Consider the following 22,561-nt stretch of genomic DNA (forward strand, 5'->3'; position numbering starts at 1 on the left):
TTCCTTTAGGTAGAAGTCACTGCAAGTAAGATTGGGACTTAGGATGGATGGTCAAATACCTCCTAGCAAAACTTCTGCAGCAGATATTTTGTGGAATTCACCATATGTGGCCGAGCATTGCCATGGAGCAACACAATATCAGCACTCAGCATCCCATACCTCTTGTTCCAAATGGCTCATTGCAAGTTCTTTATAGTTGTGCAGTGATATTTAGTGTTCACCCTAGCACCCTTCGACAAGAAGTTTATGAGCAAAATGCCTTTCCTTTCTCAGAAAGAATGTGCAGTTTGCTTGAATTTTGTCCGGCATGGAGATCCACTTTGATGTCGATGCATCGACTGTTGCTTGATTTTCGGAGGGAAGGGAGCAACCTGCGTCCTATCATCTGTTACGCTCCTATTAAAGTATTCATCCCTTTCTCCTGATATCGCTGCAGTGCCCGCTTAACAATCAGTTCCCGGAACAACAGACGTTTTGTGACGCTTTCATGCACCACAGCCAGGGCCGGATTCAGACTTGATAACACCTAAGCTATTTGAGATATGGGACCCTTTATAAGTTCAGATATTATATGTCAGTGCCAAATATGATCTTTGAATCCTAAAGGGTTTTTTTTTTTTTTTTTTTTTTTTTTTTTTTTTTTGAGGGAGACCAAAGGTATAGCTTGTGTAGCTTATACGTAAATCCTGCACTGACCACAGCTCTTGATATCTATAGGGAATAGGTACTGAGTTCCAAACCCGTAAAGTGATGATTCTGCAGAAATGCACTGCTGCATCTGCAGAATCATCACTTTCTGCTCCACAAGGTTATCATCACTGAGGAATGGTCTGCCACAGTGTTATTCATCATGGACATTTTGCTTACCCTCGGAGAAATCCAACACCTACAATGAACCATCTGCTTACTCATCACATCTGATCCATATGCTAAGCACATCTGATTATAGACTTCGATCAGGGCTACCTTCTGTGCATTAAAACACTTTATCGTGGATCTCACCTTGCAGTTTACGGGAAAAGAAATTAGAGCTGATATCTTCATGCACTGCAACAAAGTTAATGTAAGTAATCAGGAAATTACAAATGCTGCATACGATAACCACACCTATAAACTATGTGGCTTGGGGCTTCGCATTTCATTCCTTTTGCAGCGCCATCTTTTGTTAATGTGGGACACTTACTTTCTAGATAACCCTCGTACTTTAACCAGAAAAATGCTAATTTTTGTTGCCATTTTAAAAATGTTTGAGGATTTAGATATTTAGTCAAGTTTTAATAATAATTTCGGTACTGTTCTGTTATCAGGAACGGATTCAGAAATGTGCATATGTATGGGTGTATGTACTCACGTATATATGTAGGCACAAATGTATGTGTGTGTATACACATACGGCACATTACATACACACGTGCATACATTCATACACTTCTGAATCCGGTCCCGATAACAGAACAGTACCATATTTTCATACCGCAGGTCATTAAAATAAATGATAATTCACCCTTCCCTCCAATTATATTGCAAGTTTTTATTTTAAAATTAACCAGCATGGCATTTTGGCTCTACTAATAAAGAAGTGTATTGGAAGAGCATTTACTACTCAGATTTGTATAATTTTTAGTATTTTCCTTTTTGTCTTTTAATATAATCTGCTATCTGTAGAGTTGCTATACAAATTATTGAAAAAAATGAAATAAAATATTTTAAACAACAAATTTTGTTAAAAAGTGTTAAATTGTATTTTAAAATTTAAACATTGACTTAATATTAATCAATTTTTAAATTAATGTAACTATTTTGAAGCTCTGATCTGTTACTCAAGTCTTATTTTAAAACTATGTAATAGCTTGAAAATATTATTTTATATTTAATTCTAATTTTATTTTTGGATTATACAGAGAGGGTTTTTGGTTCTCTCTCATTATCCACCCACCCCTGACAAAAATCAACCAACAACAACCCTGACAAGTATGCAAAATAAGAATTAAAGAAATGTGAAATTAAAAACCTAAAAATTAATAAAGCCTGAAAATATATTCCTAAACCAGAAAAATAAATAAAGAAGAGTAATTCAATTAAATCTGATGTAACGTTATCAAGAGGAAGATACATCAGACTCAATTACAAGCCTCCTTCCACTTGAAAACACTTGCATTTCTGTATTCAAAATCAGTTTGTTAACTATTCTAAAGTTTTTTAATTAATAACAGTTCATCCAAAAATTTTGAAGTCGTACACATTTATTTTCAGTTCATTAAAAATATTTTAATTTTGTTAGATTCTGTAGGATGTATAATAAAAAAAGATAATTACAATTTTAAGACGTCATAAAGTATGGTATAAAAGTAACAATTTTCTTAATACACTGCATGGTCAGAAGCCAAGTGGTTGCCACAAGAGAGTGCTTGCTGGTGAGTACATAAAAAAGGCCACATTGCATTGGAACGCATATATTGCAGCTGGTAGTCATTCATTCATTTGAAAAGTTTTTGTAAATATCCATGATTAAAATTATTTTTAATCTTTCATACTATTTATACTTACTCTCTTTCCACTCCATATTATATTATGAAAATTGTTACTTTTGCCGTGTTCTCTCAGCCCTTAAAGTTGTGACTATTTTTCTTGTTACATTTTGTATATTGTAATATCATAGCTAGAATAGAGTTCCTTGAAAGCAAAGATATTGAAGAACTATATAGCGACTATTCGCCGTGTTCTTGTAGCTTAAGTAACAAGTCTAAAGAAGGGTTCAAATACCCTTTTATTCTAACTCAAAATTAATTAGCAGTAGATCTCGCTTGGGCAAACAAGAAGCTTCCACTTGGGCTTTAACTGAAAATAAAAATTATGAAACTAAATAGAATTAATCAGCCGAAGCTGCACAAAATCAACTCGTGTAGTTGGCCCTTATTTAAGGATCACTGTCATATGCTAGCAGGCACATATTATGCAGGACCATAGAATAGCAACCTTAAACAAATAGCAATAACGTAGAAGGCATATTAGGTAGGCCGAAAGGCGAGACACATTCTCCCACTGAAGTGACCCTAATTTGAGCTTAAATACTCGTTTCTACCTTATTTGCATAAATCGTAATCCTGAAAACTCATTCTGGCAAGAAAACATAGGTATGAAACTAGATGATAAAGAAAAGTCTTGTTCCAAAATAATAACTTATTAGGTAAAACCCTACAATATCATCTCAGTAAGTTTTGTATATCATCTATAACAGTCTTTTGCAGTGCATTGTATTTTTATGTAGGGATAACGTGATTGCCATTAACCAGATAACCAGATTTTTTTTTCCTTTACCATCAGGCAATGCTTATATGTTAATATTTTTTCACTTTGTCCATTAATTCAACAATATTTCTCTGCAAATTCAATAAAAGTCTATTCTGAGTTGCATTTCTGTTTACTAATGGGCTTAACTCTTTTACTGAATTTTTTTTTAATCAGACAAATTGTGTTTCTTGAAACAGTTTTTTTTATTCCAAAACATTATAAAAACACATTCTTGTTGATGTATAGATGTGCATTATTCTGCTTCTTTTTCTGTAAGAATGATTACTTTCATTAGCTGAAAAGAACACATAAAAAGTGTTATTATAATTTATGAGGTTTTTAGTCTTGCTCTTCAGTTTACATTTGAACCTGAATCATTTAATTTGCTCCCTCTGTGTGACACTTTACAGTCATAAACCTGGCTATCCTCTTTTTTTGTTTAGTTTGCCTTTCTCTTTGCAAATCTTGTGAATGCTGAAATGAAAATGGTTTTATCTACTATTTGTCTTCCCCCCTTCAATTAAGTATAAAATTTTGATAAATATTCTTGGGTATCAAGTTGTGTTTCTTTTGTAAATTGTCCTTTCTATTCTTAAAAATATGTGTTAAAACTGCATTATAAGGTAATTCATACATTCATTTTCATTATATATTACTATCCTTTGACAATTAATAAAATTCTGTCTTAATTTGCTGTTAAGTTATTTGCAAAATAAGAATCCATTTTGAGAGGGGAAAAGTACTTTTTTTTATATTTTTTGTTTATTTATTTAAAGGAGTAAGTGTTATCTGTATGCTGTGGTTCATTTGCTTTAAATACACTGATGGAAAAAAAATTTCCAACACCAAGAAAAAATTGTCTAGTAATGAAATTTAGGCAATACATTTGTCTAGGTAACATATTTAATTAATTAAATTATCAAGATCACAGGTTAATGTACGCATGAAAAGAGCCATTTTAAATGTGAAAACTTCGTTTAACGGTTTATCCACCAGAATTTTGAATGCAAGTATTCAAACCCTTTTGCATTTTGTGGGATAGAGTTCTATGCCTGTTGCAGTTGATCAATCAATACAGTGACAGTTAATGCTGGTTGTGGATAATGTTAGAATTGGTTTGCAATGAATGTCCCATACATGCTCGATAGGAGAAAGATCTAGAAGCAGCAGACCAAGGCAACATTTCAACACTCTGTAGAGCATATCAAGTTACAACAGCAGTACAGTATAAAGTCCATAATCCGGACTCATCGGGACTTCGGAGATTCCAGATTAGGGTTTTTTCCGGATTATAGATCATCAAGTTAAATCTGGTAAAATGGCATGCAGAAATTATACGATTAAAAATACGAAATCATGATTTATCAAATAAAGAATTATGATGTAACGGGTATTAAAATTTACAAAAAAAAAAAAAGCTTAATATTTATTTGTTTACTTTATTAAACATTTCTTTCAATGTAAGTTGTTTAAGATGCTTCCACAAAAAATTCCTTTTTCTTGTGTCATATACTATAGTGGACTTTCCAATGCCATACTTCTCTCATAATTTTGAGATGGATAGGCCTTTATCCATTTTTTGCAGCAATTCCACTTTTTGTTTAATGGACATCGAAACAGGCTTTCGCTTTGTAGATCCTTTGGCAGCTCCAGAATTGGAAACTCTTTTTGACATAATCGAAAGTTCAAGCTTAATTTTTATAAAATTGTTCTAACAGTCTGCAAAAAATAATAAGCCATATCCAATTAGAAGATTAAGGAACAGCGCAAATGTTGCAGATTGCGCCTAGCTTATACCGTCCGTTATACATTAAACGCTCATGCGTAAACGCATTATGTGCATGCGTAAATGCATATGCATGCGCATAAAGTTTGTAGCTTTGAGGTCCGGATTACAGACTTTGTACTTTTTTAGGGCAAACATTATCATGTTGTAAAACAACCCTTTCTATGCTGTTCATGAACGGCAGCAGAATAGGTTGAATCACCAGACTGATGTACAAATTATCAATCAGGGTGCATGGGATAACCACAAGAGTGCTCCTGCTATCTTACGAATTTGCTTCCCAGATTATAACTCCAGTTCCAGTGTGTCTAGGCCACAGAAGGTTGGTTGCAGGTGCTCACCTGGCCTCCTTCTAACCAGTACTAGCCATCACTGGCACCAAGCCAAAACATCACAACGTAACAACAGGAACATCATAGCAAGGCCATTACTGGCACCAAGCCAGAAACAATCAGAAAATACAACAGATCTCCACTCTATCCTTCAATGAGCTTTAGTTTGACAATACTGATGTCGGAAACAGCAGTGGTTTGGAGTAAGTGAAATGCACACTACAGGGCATCTGGCTTGGAGCTGCTAATTTGTAACAGTTTGTTGTGTCACTATAGTACCAACTGCAGCTTGAATTTTTACGAAGAAGCAGTAGGGTGTGTCACAGCCACGCATTGAATAGAGCAGTCTTTGCTCTCAGTAGTGTCGCGTGGCGAGCCCGAACGTGGTTTTTCTTGAGCCATTACCTTCAATCAACCGCTGCTGCCAACAATCATGCACAGTAGATACATTAGATACATTCCTGACATATATGGTAGATACAGTCCTGACAAGTTTTTTTACAGTACAGTCAAAAGTCGTTAATCCGGACTCGTCGGGACTTCGGCGATTCCGGATTATCGATTTTTCCGGATTATAGATCATCAGTTTAAATCTGGTAAGATGGCATGCAAAAATTACAAAATTAAAAATATGAAACCGTAATTTATGAAATAAAGAACAATTATGATCTAAAGGGTATCAAAATTTACAAAAAGAAAAAACTTAATATTTATTTGTTTACTTTATTAAACATTTCCTTCAGTGTAAGTTGCTTTGTTTCATGTGATAATACTTTTTCTTTAATTCCATTAAACAGACATAATTTCTTGTTTAGTTACAAAGTTCCGCTGTTCAAGTGTTGTGTCCGCTGTTCAATTGCTGTGTTGAGAATACCGACTAATTTGTCAATCGAAATGTTTTCGTTTTCAATAACCTCTGGGTCACTTTCTTCACTATCGGAAGCGAATTATAATGACGAGGAACTTGATTTAAATCATATCAAAGACGGAGTACATCGAGATGAAATACTAAACTTAGTACGGAATTATAATCCAAATAAAATAAAAACATCTGCTCTGAAGATAAGGATAGTGTTGACAGATCAACTTCCAATCCGCAGCGTGAAATTGATAAACAGATTTCGGATTTCAAAACATACTTTCGCTTTGTAGATACAAATTACATATTAGTAAATATATATTGGAAATTATATTTGACATAATCTTTCTAATCTATCATAATCTAATAATGACGTTTCTCCCCCCCCCCCCTCTGCCGCAGAGCAGCGTGAAATTGATAAACAGATTTCGGATTTCAAAACATACTTTCGCTTTGTAGTAAATATATATCGGAAATTCTATTTGACATAATCGAAAGTTCAAGCTTACTTTTATAAAACTGCTCTAACAGTCTGCAAAAAATAATAAGCCGGATCCAATTCGAAGATTAAGGAACAACGCAATCTGCAACATTAACTGAATTAGATAACTTTAGCTTAGCGTAGAACTCTGTTACACATTAAACGCGCATGCGCACAAACATATTCGCAGCCGTAAGGGTCTTACGCGCTCTCGTAAACGCCGTGAACGCGACGCATGCGCAGAAAGTTTGTATCTTTGAGGTCCGGATTATAGATCATTCCGGATTATGGGTGTCCGAATTAACGACTTTTGACTGTACTATGGAAAGGAAATCCACCTTCTTGTGACCTTATTACACAACCTCATTCAAAGTCATTAAACTGTTGATAATGGCTTCTTTGTCTTCTAGGCATTCTTGACTAACATCAACTTACTGCATCAAATCTTAATGATAAATAATGCTCACGAACTTCACTGCATGTATTTAAAGCAAACCTGATTTGCATGTTCATAGTGGTGCTACTAGTGCCACACTTGTGTGCCTAGTATGAAATTTGAATAGACATTATCTTTCAGGTGTATAAACTTATAAGGTATTTCTCCCGCTTTCTTAGCGAGGCTTTGGGATGTAGTGGTCTGCACACTCAGCACGGTTGAGAGGTCCAGGGTTTGATTCCCGGTGAAAGTGTTGCATATTTTTCATCTTGCCTGCTTCCAAAAAAATAATCTAATGTCTCTACAAACTCTCCTACCAAATTTCATTTATGAGCTATGTGTATGTAGCACTTTTCTTTCCATTGGTGTATAATCAACCCATAGTAAAATTTTCTGCAAAAAATCAGTTTCTTGTTATTTGAGGCAGTGCTTTTTAGCAGTGTGTGAATATTTCATTGTATTTTAATTAACACGGGTAAAATTTAATAGATCATAATTATAGTAACTTTATAGGCTTGAATTTCTGTGACTATTTTTGCCTATTTTTGAAGAATTTCTACAAATTTCACAAACATTAACGTTTCATGCAAATTCTATTATTTGTTCTTATTATTTTTTAGCTTCCATTTGAATTGTTAATTATTTTTCATATTTAAATAATATCAAAACTATCTTCTATTGAAATCTTTATGAAAAATTCTCTGTACTATAATTTGATTGCACAAATGGCCAAATGGTTGAACTGAATGTTGTTAGTTTGATCTGCATTTGAACTTAGGCAAACAAGCTGGTTACATGTTTGGTTTTCATGGTTTTCTCAGCCATTTTCTCTTAAAGTCATACCACAGTTATTTTGAAAGAAATTATCTTCAGTACAATATTTCTACTTTATCACATGATATAAAACAGCCAATCACTACAGATCACTCTGAGATTACCATGTAAAGGAGAAACTAGATCTCCATGATTTCATGATGGTGGATTCAATGCTGAATAGCTGATTTGTTGTTGAAAATGAACAACTACAACTTTTTGTGAAAGGAAGATAACCTAATTTGCAGTGCAATTCTATTACAAAATCTAAACCAGAGCTTTGAAATTTTATTATTCCTCAGTTTACCAGATTTCTGGAAGGCAGGAAAATGCCATTTTCAAAGTTACATAAAATAGCCTTCCATTACCATTCAATATCTACAAACAATTTCAGTCTAGATTTCCCCCCCCCCCTAAACTTAAAAGCTTGTCAAATGTGAAGAAATGCAATGTATATTATGAATAATCATTTCTCTCATAATGCATATGGTATTTCTTGTGTAAAAATATAAATAAGTTGATATATATATATAATATAATTATATATAATTAAATTCAATTTTTCTTATGAAACAATTTTATTTGTACTTAGCAGCTTTAGCACTAATTACCTGGTTTGTTTCTCTTTTTATTATAAATTTTAAATACAACTTTCTTATTCTAATAATTTTGTTTTCATTTTAATTAATTCTAATTTTAAACTCGCTCATTAAATATTTTAGTTTAATTAATTTAAGTAGTTTAATACAATAGTTCATTTTTACTTCCTTGTACGAAGTAAAAAAGAAGTATTGTAATCGCAAAAAGTTTCAGGCAGCATATTTCAACGAAAATATCCATTTTGACCGCTATCGAATGCAATTTAACGATGTTTTTTCCTGATATCTATACGTAAGGACAGAATAAAATACTCTTTTCCATCAAAAAAATTATAAAACTGCTTTAAAATTAATTCTGAAGAGAATTTTTCGTGACGTCTGTACGAACGTATGTATGTACGTTTGTGCGCACGTACATATCTAGCATAACTCAAAAAACGAGTAGCCTCAGAACGTTGAAATTTTGTATATAGGACTGCTATAACATGTAGATGTGCACCTCGTATTTTGGTTGCAATTGGCCGCACCAAACATATATAAATATATTTATATATATATATCCACTCTGTTACCCGGCTCAGTGATCTCAGTTTCTTTACTCTTATATGTTTGTAAATTGTACACTTTTTGCTTTAAAAATGGTTGAAGTATGTTGTTTTTATCTTCCGGTTAAGCATTTTATGCCATTAGTAAATCTGTGTGCAATACTTTTAGAATTATCAGCAATTTTAAAGTTGTTTAATTGCCGCTAAGCCTGCTTTTAATGGCGGCCATTGATGTTTACATTTGAAACAGGAGACTAGTGGATTTGTTGCCAATCTAGAGAAACTTAGCTTCGCAACAACAAAGATAACGCATTCATTTATTATTGTCAATTAAATCATGCTTAATTCTTTCTGGAATTTTTTCGAGGAAATAAGTGTTTGAGATTTACTTCGTAATTTTTAATATAGATATTTTGAGTTTTTATGTATTTTTGCCTTCTCGCGAAGTGAGAACTGAATTAATTAAATGAGAAATACTCAATCATCTGTGAAAAACTGTTTCTTTTTTGTTTAGTTTGCTTAATTTCTTTTCTACATCATTCTAGCTTTATTATAGTATTTGAATAGAACATGTGGCAAGGATTAGATAATTCTATTCTTTAAATGATATAAATTTTGTGCATTATGAGTTATAATATGAACGAAATATAATACTGTTAAGTGAATCTAGCGCCAGAGTGTCGCTATAGTAAACAAATACTAGAGTGAATTTTAAAGAATGCATTTATTCTATTTTGGTTTATGCGCTGTCAGCGAAGTAGATTTAATTCAATCCAATAAGTTTAAATGAAATGCAAGAAAAAATTCGTATAATTTAATATGCCAATTTAATATTCCAATACAAGGAAGTCATGTGGTGTACACATAAGATTTTTTATTATATGTTTACACTTTTATTTATTTTTTTTTTAAATATTTTGGGGGGGGGGCTTTAAATTTCCTTTTTTACTTTTATAGGTGTTTGTTTAAATTTAAATTTCATTCCATGCAGCAATGGCGCAAAGAATTATTTAATTAAATTTGTATTTAAATTTAATTAATTTATTTGAATTAAATTTATAATTTATTTAAATTAAATTTATTTAATTAAATTCAATTTTTTCTTATGAAAAAATTTTGTTTGTACTTAGCAGCTTTAGCGCTAATTACCTGGTTTGTTTCTCTTTTTATTATAAATTTTAAATTTAACTTTCTTATTCTAATAATTTTGTTTTCATTTTAATTAATTCTAATTTTAAACTCGCTCTTTAAATATTTTAGTTTAATTAATTTAAGTAGTTCAATACAATAATTCATTTTTTATTATATGTTTACACTTTTTTTTTCTTTAAATTTGCTTCTTTTAAATTTTGGCTTTAAATTTGCTTTTTTACTTTTATACGTGTTTGTTAAAATTTAAATATAGCTTGTTTAAATTTATATATATATATATATGAATGTGATATTAGGAGAGATAATTTGAAGAACTTTCAAGACTGATATTTTGAGAGAAAATGAGCTTATAATTATTAATTATGAACATATATTATGAATAATGTATATTATTCATAATATACATTTAATTTCTTTCATAATGCATATTGCATTTCTTGTCTAATAATATAAATAAGTTGATATATATATGTAATGATTTTTACATGCATAGAATGAAGGCACTGGAACTTTAACAGTTTACGATACTGTGTAGATGACCGAGACGATGGTAGTGGCGCTTGAAGGTGGCAGAGTGGAAAGCATGATGATGCAATTTAGCACAACATATCTTGAAAAATCGCAATCTTTATTATTTTACGTATATCAAGCCATCCTTTTGCAGATAAGATGGTTCCTAATTATATTTGAGTACAGAAAGTTCCAATTTTAAGTACGTCATCATCTTAAGCAAGTAAGCGGCAGTAGCATAGATTAAAATCGTCTTGCCAGCAGGAGAGCTTATGCGAAAAAGGGGAGAGTATCATAGAACTTAAGAGGAAGAAGGGAGGAGTTGGAAAAGTTTCAGTTCAGAATTTTTGTTTAAAATTAATTTCATTGGACAAGAGGCATCTGCATTAAAACGTTACGTAAGATAGAAAAGTCTGGAACCTATTAGAAGAGATGAATTTAGGGGCAGATCGCCTAATTTAGAATGTTAATTTTGAGGTCACCAATTATTTTTTTGAAACATCTATCATATTTTGTTATATCTTACATATATGTATATATATATGAGTGTGATATCAGGAGAGAAAATTTGAAGAACTTTCAAGACTTTTTGAAAGAAAACAAACTTGTAAACTTTTTGACTGTGAATGTACGAGGGCTATCCAGAAAGTAGATTACGTTTTGGAATAAAAAAATAAACAAAGTATAGGAAACAAATTTTATTATATACAGATGAAAGCCACACTCAAATACTACTTTTCTACATAGTCACCATACAAATTAAGGCATTTATCGTAGCGATGTACGAGCTTGGAAATTCCTTCGTCGAAAAATTCGGCCGCCTGCGCCTTCAACCACTTCGTTACCTCTTCTTGCTTTTCGCTGATGATTTCGTGCAACAAACTTCGCGAAATTTGTGGAAAACTCAAAGAAAGTTCCGTTATTGTGAAATTTCGATTTTCACGGACTTTAGCATCGACTTTTTCGAGAAGTTCGGCGGTCACTATGCTGGGTCTCCCACTTCGATCTTCGTCGTGAACATTGGTTCGGCCATTTTGAAATCTTATGACCCACTGACGCACTCCACCTTCAGTGATAATGTTGTCCCCATACACTTCACGAAGCTGCCGATAGATTTCTATCAGTTTACAGTTTTTTGCAGTCAGAAACCTTATTACTGAGCGCAGCTCGCGGGATTTTCAATTAACGCAGACATTTCAAACCGTCACAGTATCTGAACGGAGCACAGCACGAACCTCTCACTAGCACGGCTAGATGCAGACTGAGCTGCGCAACGCTCTGACCCCAAGATGGCCGCGCTAGCCCCGCCCCTAGCGGACACAGACGGAAACGTAATCTACTTCCTGGATGGCCCTCGTAGTTTAAATACACAATGTTTTGTTTTTGTAATACTTCGGAATTGCATTTTTATGTGTCATTTTTTATACAGTACAAAGTCCGTAATCTGGATGTCCATTATCCGGAATTATCTATAATCCAAACCTCAAAGCCACAATTTTTTTTTTTTTTTAATGCTTTACGCATGCGCATAATGTGTTCACAAATACGCATTAATATGCGTTTATGCATGTGCATGCATGTTGGGAGGATGTATCTCCAGATACGTTAAAAAATGCTTGGCATGATTTATGGCCAGCTACCATATTTCATGGTGAGGACAATGAAGATGATAGCCACGAATTTGAAGGTTTTTGGACATCACAAACTAAAAGTGAAATTTTCCAGTTGTTGGATTTTGTAAAGAAATGTGGAGAAGCGGTAATAAATGAAGATGATATAAGTTTTTCATTGCGACAATCCCAATCATCAATAAATTAACGGACAGCGAAATACCGCTTCCGATAGTAAAGAAAGTAACAAAGAGGTTATTGAAAACGAAAAATATTTCGATTGACAAGTTAGCCGGTATTCTCGACACAGCAACTGCAGGATTTCAACAATGTAATTGAACAAGAAATTATGTCTGTTTCTAGAATTAAAGAGAAAGTATTAGCACAAAAAACGAAGGAACTTAAACAACTTACATTGAAAAAAAATGTTTAATAAAATAAACAAATAAATATTAAGCTTTTTTTTTTTTTTTGTGTGTGTGTGTAAATTTTGATACCCTTTAGATCATAATTGCTCTTTATTTTATAACTTATCGTTTCATATTTTTAATTGTATAATTTCTGCATGCCATCCTACCAGATTTAAATTGATGATCTATAATCCGAAAAAACTCCTTATCCGCAATCATCGAAGTCACGACGAATCCGTATTATGGACTTTGTACTGTATTTTAAGGTATGAGATAGTTGATAAACAAAATGAGGAGGTCATAGTGAAGCCTATACTAGACGAATGTCGTTTTCTTTCTCGATAAAAAAAGCATATAGTGTATAAAATGTTTATCTTTGTTTTCTAATATTGTAGTGCTTTTTTCTAAAAATGCTTTTCTATCATCCAGCCTTTTTCTCTTTGAAGGAGAGATATGTAAGATATAAAATATGAAAACAAAATTCTAACTTTAATTTGACAGTAGTCTATTTTATTCCTAATTTTAATTTAGCTACTTCCCCATCCTATCCTAAAACTAATAACTATTTAGAATGTATGCATAAAGTGAATCACTACAAAATTAGTCTGCATCTAATTGCTGTCTATCATTCATTGTCTGAAAATGTTAGCTTCCAAAATTTGTAAGGTGCCTATTAAGCCCCTGACGATGTGTGAATGAGAAATATGTGTATCAAGAATTAGTTGTCAAGCAATAAATTAGGTTTTGTTTTTGGCCTCATCTATCCATGTTATCTATGTATCTGAGCAATAAAGCATCTCCCAATCCCTTCCAGGTACTGACCTGTCATCAAGATATTACAGATATATTACATATATAGTTATTATTATACATTAAATATGTATGCATATCTCATGTTCCATTTCAGTGGAAATCCTTACATCAAATAATGACATAAATTACATTATCATAATTTAACTAATTAAAAACTGTTATAATGTAATCTTTTTTTGTTGTATGCTATTTATTTCTATTACTGGTAGTATGAATCCTAGGCTACAAAATTATCAGGTTACAAATGTTTTGTGAGATTTCATGATTTATCTCACAACTGTTTCATGAATTTTTTTCCCCTCCTCTCTGATAAAGTTTCCACCCTATTCAATAATTTTACATGTAAAAAATATTTTATCTCATTTAAATCTAATAATACTATTATAAATTTGTTTTTAGATATTTTGAGTATATTCAAGCTATAGTGTATGGAAATTTACAGCAAGCTCAACTTGGACCAAGACCTGGGCCATATTACATCATTCGTAGCTTTTTGAAAATGAAAATGCCTGTTCCTCCTGCTGGTCTTGAAGTAAGCATCTTTGGACTGATTTAAAATGAAAGAGAATGTTTGTTAAATATAGTGCATATTTTATGCATTTAAAAAGCCGTTTTTTAAATGCATTTAAATTTAACCATGCATTTATATTTGTATTATTATTTATTTTCCATTTTTCAGAATTTTTTCTTAAATCCTTGTTAACTTTTCTGTTATTTTAAGCAAATCTTGTGCTTCATTTTATTTCACTCATGCCCCAATTTGGAAAGACCAACTTTTTTTTTAAATTCAACAAACTAGGTAACCAAAAACGTTTTTGCTGTTTTGGGAAAATCTCATAAAACAAATAATAATGAACACTCATCCTCAAAGTAATCACCATTGGCATCCAGTGTTTTTTTTTTTGCCAATGAGTGGCTAGCTGTGCAATGACTTCGCATTGAAACTTGGTGAGTCTTGGATGCAAAGAAATCTGTAAGGGCCTTTTCTAGGTCTGTCCAGTTGTTAAAAGATTTCCCATGAAGATAGTTGTCCAGGGAATGGAAAAGCTGGTAGTCTGTTGGCACGAGGTCTGTGGTGTATGGAGTAGTGTCACACAGCCCAGTCAGTGGATAGTGTCCCGAGGCACATGCAGTCTCGCATTATCATGGAGGATGAGTACACCCTTACAATTGACCAATGCTGGCTCTTTATGCATCAGAGCCTGATGCACACATTCCAACTGCTGAAAGTACAGACCTGCCGTGTTGGATTGGGCCAGCAGAAAGATCTCATAGTGCACCACTTGGCGACTAGTCCACGAGATACAGAGTATGATTTTGCACGGGTGGAGAGGTCTTGCAGTGTGAGGCACAGACTCCAGTGGTGACACCCAGTGTCTGGAACGCCTGAGTATGTCATATTGGACCTACTTTTCATCGCTGGTGAGTGCTCGATCAAATATGGAGGCATTGCAGTGCCGAGTAAGCAACGACAAACGGGCAGTGACACAGTGTTGCTTGTTTGCATCGGACAGTGAGTGGGGTACCTACTTGCTCAGCTTGTATGCCTTTCCTATGTGGTGCAAATGGAGTCTGATCATTTCACCAGATACCTGGAAGTGTGTAACAAGCTTTCCACATGTTTGGTTACTGTCACTCTCTATGGCTGCTCTCAGGGTCTCATCGTCCAATGCCTGTGGCCGACCACTACGTAGTGCATCAATTAAGAGACATATCCTCTGACCTAAACTTCTGAAACCATTGCCTAGTAGTGCATTCATTAGCAGCAGCATCCTCAAAGGCCTGGAAAATTCAGCAACTTCATTCTGTTGCTGACAGGCCCACTTTAAAATCATACAGCAAACAACTCCGAATGAGCATCTTTGACGTGTCCATTTCAAACAGTCGCTGTATGAGATATGCTTGAAGTACTGATGCAACATGCTTTTATACTCTTTGTCAATCTCCGCATTCCCATCCTAACCACTTCGTCGCCAGGTTTGGTGACTATTTTTATTTTGGGGTTCACTCTTCTAATGTCATATCAGAAACGGCAAACACTTTTTTGGTTACCTTCATTTGTATGCATTAAAGAATAATTTTCTTTGATAATATTGACAAATGAATACTTTTAAATAATTCTATTGTATTTTGTGGCAAATCTAAAAGTGAAAGCGAGTTATTAGTATATTTAAGACACAATAACACGCCGAACAAATACTAATTCAAAAGTAAAACAACAAAAATCAGCGTTATATTTTCAAATTTTCACAGGACTAGTTTCGATGGTTTTACCGAACCACCATCCTCAGCTGCAAAAGTGCAAATGAATGAGATAAGATATAATGATAAGATAAGATAAGAAAGCCTGGACAGAAAATAAGCTAGTGGTGCCATCTGTTGATGAAACCAGAACTAAAACATAATTTCTTTAAAGGCCAAAGGCAAAGATGGATTGGAATTAGGATCGTTAACTAGAACAGAAACATTTTTTGAATGTGAAGTGCCTCTAGAAAATCCAGTTCTCCAATGGAAGATGTTTTTTGAATAATTTGGGCAGCAGAAAAATTGAAAGTGGGATTTTTGGACCAACAATGTTGGGCAACAGAAGACTTCTGTGTTTCCTCTTTTCTAACATATGCCTCATGTTCCTTGACGTGAAATTTTAAGGCTCTTTTAGTTTGGCCAATGTAAATTACACCACACTGGCAAGGAATTCATATCCGGAATGGGGTCCTTGAGTATGGAACTCAGAATTTTATTGATGGGAGAATAAACGACCCGAAAGTTAAATTTCTGCAAAATATATGCAACTTTAAGCTAATTGATGGAAAGAAGAGAATGACAACAGAATTTTTATAATCTCCTAAAACAAGAGTATTCTAGATTTTCAACTATATTAGACAATAACATTTACACCATAAAAAATTCAATAGAGTGTGTAAAAAAGTTTAAAAACATTTCTCCTAGAAATTTACTCATGGTTTCTTTTGATGTAAAATCATTATTCACCTATGTTCCAGTGGAGGATGCATTAAGATGTCTAGAAACCAGACTTCGCGAATTTCATTTCTCTTGCATCGAAATTCATGAGCTAATTTCTCTCACTCAACTCTGTTTGAAACAAACACATTTTGTTTTCCAAAATAAATATTACAAGCAAACTGAGGAATTAGCCATGGAAAGCTCCCCCAGTCTCATCCTGGTTGATATCTACATGCATTATTATGAATCAAAATTGTTCGAAACTTTAAACTTTCTGGTATGGTTCTGCTAAGTAGACGATACACCTTATTTGAAGGTAATAAAGATGATTTATATAAAGTTTCTTAAACAGTGAATTCTGTTGATTCTGCTATTCAGTTCACTTTTGAACTTGAGACTTGCAGTTCTCTTCCGTTTCTCGACATTCTGGTCACAGTAACACGTCCAACTTCAGTACTACGGTTTACCGTAAACCTTCATCGGTTTGCCTTCCACCACACTTTAAATCATGTCATCCGAATGCACAAAAGTTAGCTTTATTTTATTCCCATGTTTTCCGTGCTCTTTCAAGTTTGCTCCACCAAACTATCCTTTGATGAAGAACTAAATTATTTAAAAGCAATAGCTATTGACAGGGGCTTTTCACCCAACATTATTAATCGAGCAGTTAAAAAAATTTCATCTCAACACACTAAAAGGCACACTCTTGTATTAGGAGATTATAAAAATTCTGTTGTCATTCACTTCTTTCCATCAATTAGCTATAAAGTTGCACATATTTTGCAGAAATTTGTGAGAGTAAATTAAAAATGTACAACACAAAATACGAGTCATTTGAAGCTAGCTGAAATACAAGCTTCCTACGGAGCTACAATTTAATTTATCCTAGTAGATGTTCAAGCTGTTATTAACATAATTGAAAGCAAAGCATTCATCCTCTGTAAGACTACCTACTATGTGTGATTTCAAGCTATTTTATTGATTTTCTATATTTTATTCTTCTGTGGAAGTGGTTATCTTTTGCGAAGGATGATCTGTATTGGTATTTACTAATATTTAGGGGATAGCCATGGTAAAGGTTCATTATACTTGTAAGAGGTATAAGAAAGATGAATTTACTATTAAATACAAAATTATTTGATGTGAGTTTTATGTCAGAAAAGTAAGTGTAGATAAATACAACAGTATTACAAGATTGACCAGTTACAGCTGTAATGCATGCTGTTAGAACAGTAAATATTTTCTCATGTGGACACTGGGACACTAGGATTTCTGAATGCATAAGTTACTCAGCATACATTTAAGGTAATCTCAATGTCATGAAAACATTCATAAAAAAAAGTATATCAGAAAGTCACCTGCAGATGAACCCGCCCTTCGAAAAATTTATATAATGCCTACCTACAGCAAAACGATATTTTTATTAAGCCATTTGAAAAGAATCATCCAGTGTTCTTTATACTTGATGGAACTTCAGTTTAAAAAAAAAAAAAAAAAAAGTATAAAATATATTTATTTTTCTGTTGACTGGCGATTCTATAAAATCTGTCCCTTCAGAATTATATAGAAGAACCATAAAATTAAAAGTATTCTTTATTATTTCTTTAAGAAAAAGGAAGCATTTACATAAAGTTTTTTTTTCTCCCCTGAATCACTACTACGGGAAATTAAAATTCAACTCAAAACCAAAAGATGATATTTTCTGAATTTAAAACTATATTACAGTTAGTTCCCATTTTGTTAATTGCTTATGATTGAAGCATTATCATCACAATGTAATTATGTTATCTTTGGGAGCATTTATTTTTGTTATTCCATCAATTGGAAATTGTAAGAAACTTTTATCATCTTTATTGTAATTTTTGTTTCATTTTATTTATTTATTTATTTATTTTTTTACTTCCTTGTACGAAGTAAAAAGGAAGTATTGTACGCGAAAAGTTTAGGCAGCATATTTCAACGAAAATATCCATTTTGACCGCTTTCGAATACAATTTGACGATGTATTTGCGTGATATCTATACGTAAGGACAGAATAAAATACTCTTTTCCATCAAAAAAATTATAAAACTGCTTTAAAATTAATTCTGAAGAGAATTTTTCATGGTGTCTGTACGAACGTATGTACGTACGTATCTCGCATAACTCAAAAACGAGTAGCCTCAGAAGGTAGAAATTTTGTATATAGGGCTGCTATAACATGTAGATGTGCACCTCGTATTTTGGTTGCAATCGGCCGCACCAAACGTATATAAATATATTTATATATATATCCACTCTGTTACACGGCTCAGTGATCTCAGTTTCTTTACTCGTATGTGTTTGTAAATTGTACATTTTTTCTTTAAAAATGATTGAATTATGTTTTTCTTATCTTCCGGTTAAGGTTTTTATGCCTTTAGTAAATTTTTATGCAATATTTTTAGAATTATCAACAATTTTAAAGTTGTATAAGTGTCGCTAAGCCTAATAATTTTCTTGATGGCAGCCATTGCTTGTTTACATTTGAAACAGCAGAGTAGTGGATATGTTGCAAATGTAGAGAAACGTAACTTTGCAACAGCAAAAATAACGCCTTCATTTATTATTGCGAATTAAATCATGCTTAATCCTTTCTGAAATTTTTTTGAGGAAATATGTGTTTAAGATTTGCTTCGTAATTTTTAATACAGATATTTTGAGTTTTTATATATTTTTGCCTTCTCGCGAAGTGAGAACTGAATTAATTGAATGAGAAATACTCAATCATCAGTGAAAAACTGTTTCGTTTCTTGTTTTGTTTGCTTAATTTCTTTTCTACATCATTCTAGCTTTATTATAGTATTTGAATAGAACATGTGGCAAGGATTAGATAATTCTATTCTTTAAATGATATAAATTTTGTGCATTATGAGTTATAATATGAACGAAATATAATACTGTTAAGTGAATCTAGCACCAGAGTGTCGCTATGGTAAACAAATACTAGAGGGAATTTTAAAGAAAGCATTTATTCTGTTGTGGTTTATGTGCTGTCGGCGAAGTAGATTTAATTCAATCCAATAAGTTTAAATGAAATGCAAGAAAAAATGCGTATAATTTAATATTCCGTACAAGGAAGTCATGTGATGTACACATCAGATTTTTTAAATTTATTATTTGGCATTTAACTTTTGATGTCTGAATTTTCAGCTTTCTTCATCATCATAAAATTTGATAGGTGGTTCTATAATGTGCCAAGCATTTTAAAAAATTTCTGCAGATCACTCTCATGATCCTGCAATTTATCACATATCATAATATGTTAAAATATTTCTAGAATTCTTGGATGATTTTTCTGCATGAGTTTCGAAAAGCTACTTTGCATCCACATTTCAGTGCACGCAGAATTCTGATATGAATTGGTTAATTGGTGAATGTTCAGTTTTTGGAGAAAAGTAAAATACAGAGAGATATTATCGTTTTCTAAAATAGTGAGTTTCATAAGCTTTATAATAATAGAGGGAATAAAGTAATGAGCTGCTTCAAATCAGGAAATTAAGGAAGCTTAAATATATTATATTAACTGAACTTAAGATCTCTAGAATGTAATTATTTTACCCTCCCCTCCCCAGAAAAAAAACCAGTACAAAAAGCAGCCTTCTCCAAATAAATGTGCCATGAGGCTTCACTTATTGTTTAGGTCAGATAAACAGTAACTGTTATAAACACACTGAAATAATCAGCGGCACAGCTCTCAGGTTATCAAGCTATCACGGTGGAGACAGCTTCACTGCAAAGCACCAGAGTACAGCTCCCGACTCTGCTTGGTCGTTCTCGGAACTCCTCGTACTCTCGAGACTCTCCACGCTACAACTCAGAATGCACTCGACGACACGCAGAGCATAGCTCCTGACTCTTCGGTTCAGTCGTTACTGGAGCTTAGCACACTCTCTCGACGATGCACCAACCTGCGATACACTAAGAGTCTCTTCGATGCACCCAACCATGAATTAGGTGCTAGACTTTGAGACACTTGCTCATTGACTGACTATGAGCTCGCTAGACGAGGCACATACTCGATACTAACTAATTCTCTGCGTACCAGCAAGATTTATATAGCTTTTGGTTGGTGATCGAGAACGTTCTGGGCTAAACCGGTAAGAATTTGTTCCAGAAGGTTCTCCGTCCGTCCATGGTATATGGGCGATTTCTCGCCAAATTTGGCAACCCTGCCTTAACTTGCCATTTTATGGCAACCCTAAAACTTCTTTGCGGGGAAGCTATCTTACTGCACCTGACATTTTGTAACAATATAAATGTATTTATATACTTTTGGTGCGGCCGATTGCAACCAAAATGCAAGGTGCACATTTACATGTTATAGCAGTCGTATATACAAAATTTCAACGTTCTGAGACTACTCATTTTTGAGTTATGTGAGATACATACGTACGCACAGACGTCACAAAAAATTCTTTTGAGAATTCATTTTAAATTAGTTTTACAAATTTTTTGGTGGGAAAAGAGTCCTTTACTTTGTCCTTACGAACAGATGTCAAGCAAAAACATCGTTAAATTGCATTCAATAGTGGTGAAAATGGATATTTGCGTTGAAATAGGATGTCTGAAACTTTTCGCGATTACAATACTCCTTTTTTACTTTGTATAAGGAAGTAGTAAATGTAACACTCAAAATGTTTAAAAAAATGCGCCTTTGTATGTAATTTAAAATCTGAAACCTTTCCGATTTTCTTTTTTTTTACATGTTTGTTTTTATTTTGTTAAAATGAAAAATGTACTGTCTATCTACAATATATAGCAACATTATGTAGAAAGACCGATTTGTCACTTACTCCAGATCCATTTGTGACAGCGTTTTAAATGTAGGTTAAGATGACGTGAAAACTAAGCAGTTTATTCTCAAAGTGCAAAAGAGTACTGCTGGAATCTCCTTAAAGGTTGTAATTCTGCTAGATCAGTGGTTGGCAAACCATGACTTGCGTGCAATTCTTTAGCCACTTGAGTGCAGCCCTACCATAAATTGGTTTCAGTTGTGTGCGGGCAAGCAGGATGTCAGTCAGGTCAAAACATTAAGTTTTGCTTTCCTCATATATATTTGATCAGAGGCCAGTCAGCGGTATACTAACATTGTTGCTGCTAATTGGCCGATGAACATGTCATATTTATACTATGGAATCTGTGAACTCAAGGGTGTACTTACTCATTTATCTTTTGCTGTGATTTTAATGTAGAGGTTGCTGTAGCAACCTAGTTGTTTTAAATTATGAGTAAAATAAATGTTAGCTTTGTTTTAGATATGTTCCGCTGTTTTATATCGGAAAATCAAAGTATGTTTTTCAGTAGATTTCTAAATCTCCTATACCAAGAGTTTATAAGCCTAGGCAACCCATTATTAAAGGAATGCAAGTAAAGGGGCCCGCTATCTATGATAAATGAAGATAAGGAGGCAAGAAGTTGGTTTAAGTTATTGTGCTTATATGTAACTGAAGATGTCACTGCTACCAGAAGGATTTGAATTGTTAAAGCATGACATCTAGGATCAATGGAAAGTCAAAATAATGATGCTCTTGCTCGATAGAAACACTGTTGGAGCATCATAGAAGATGAAGAAATAGATAAAAAGCCAACAAGACATGAAAAACAGGATTTTGCACTGGTTCTTGAGAAGAAATTTTGCTGTGAAAAGAAATCTCAATCATTATTCTGCTGATCTTTGTTTCTTTTGACTAATGTGTTTGCCGACTACTGTACTAAATATATTTGCAAAAAGTGAAAAACATAGAGTAATGTTATGATCACTGTTAATGGGAAATTATTCATTTCTTCATCTGTTTGAATGGCACATTCCTTAAAATTGCAGATGATTTTTGTTCCTTGAAGAAAAGGCATATAAAATGTCAGATTCCTTGGATATTCATACAGCTTTTCTGTATAGCTAAGGCTGATTTTTTTTTTTTCTTCCCTTGTTGCTATTGAAA

At 33.2% G+C, this 22,561-nt stretch overlaps 1 protein-coding gene across 1 annotated transcript in view; it reads left to right on the forward strand.

Moving 5' to 3' along the window:
* Positions 1-22,561, forward strand: part of LOC118183567 (nuclear pore complex protein Nup93-like) — a 139,966-nt gene that overhangs the window by 68,721 nt on the left and 48,684 nt on the right. The window contains exon 9 of the mRNA XM_035353164.2: positions 14,037-14,169. Coding sequence (XP_035209055.1) covers positions 14,037-14,169 — 133 coding nt within the window. The remainder of the gene's footprint in view (positions 1-14,036; positions 14,170-22,561) is intronic.

This window comes from Stegodyphus dumicola, chromosome 2 (genome assembly GCF_044657685.1).
Source record: "Stegodyphus dumicola isolate Sdum_Otavi_A_Nest chromosome 2, ASM4465768v1".
Classification (NCBI taxonomy): domain Eukaryota; kingdom Metazoa; phylum Arthropoda; class Arachnida; order Araneae; family Eresidae; genus Stegodyphus; species Stegodyphus dumicola.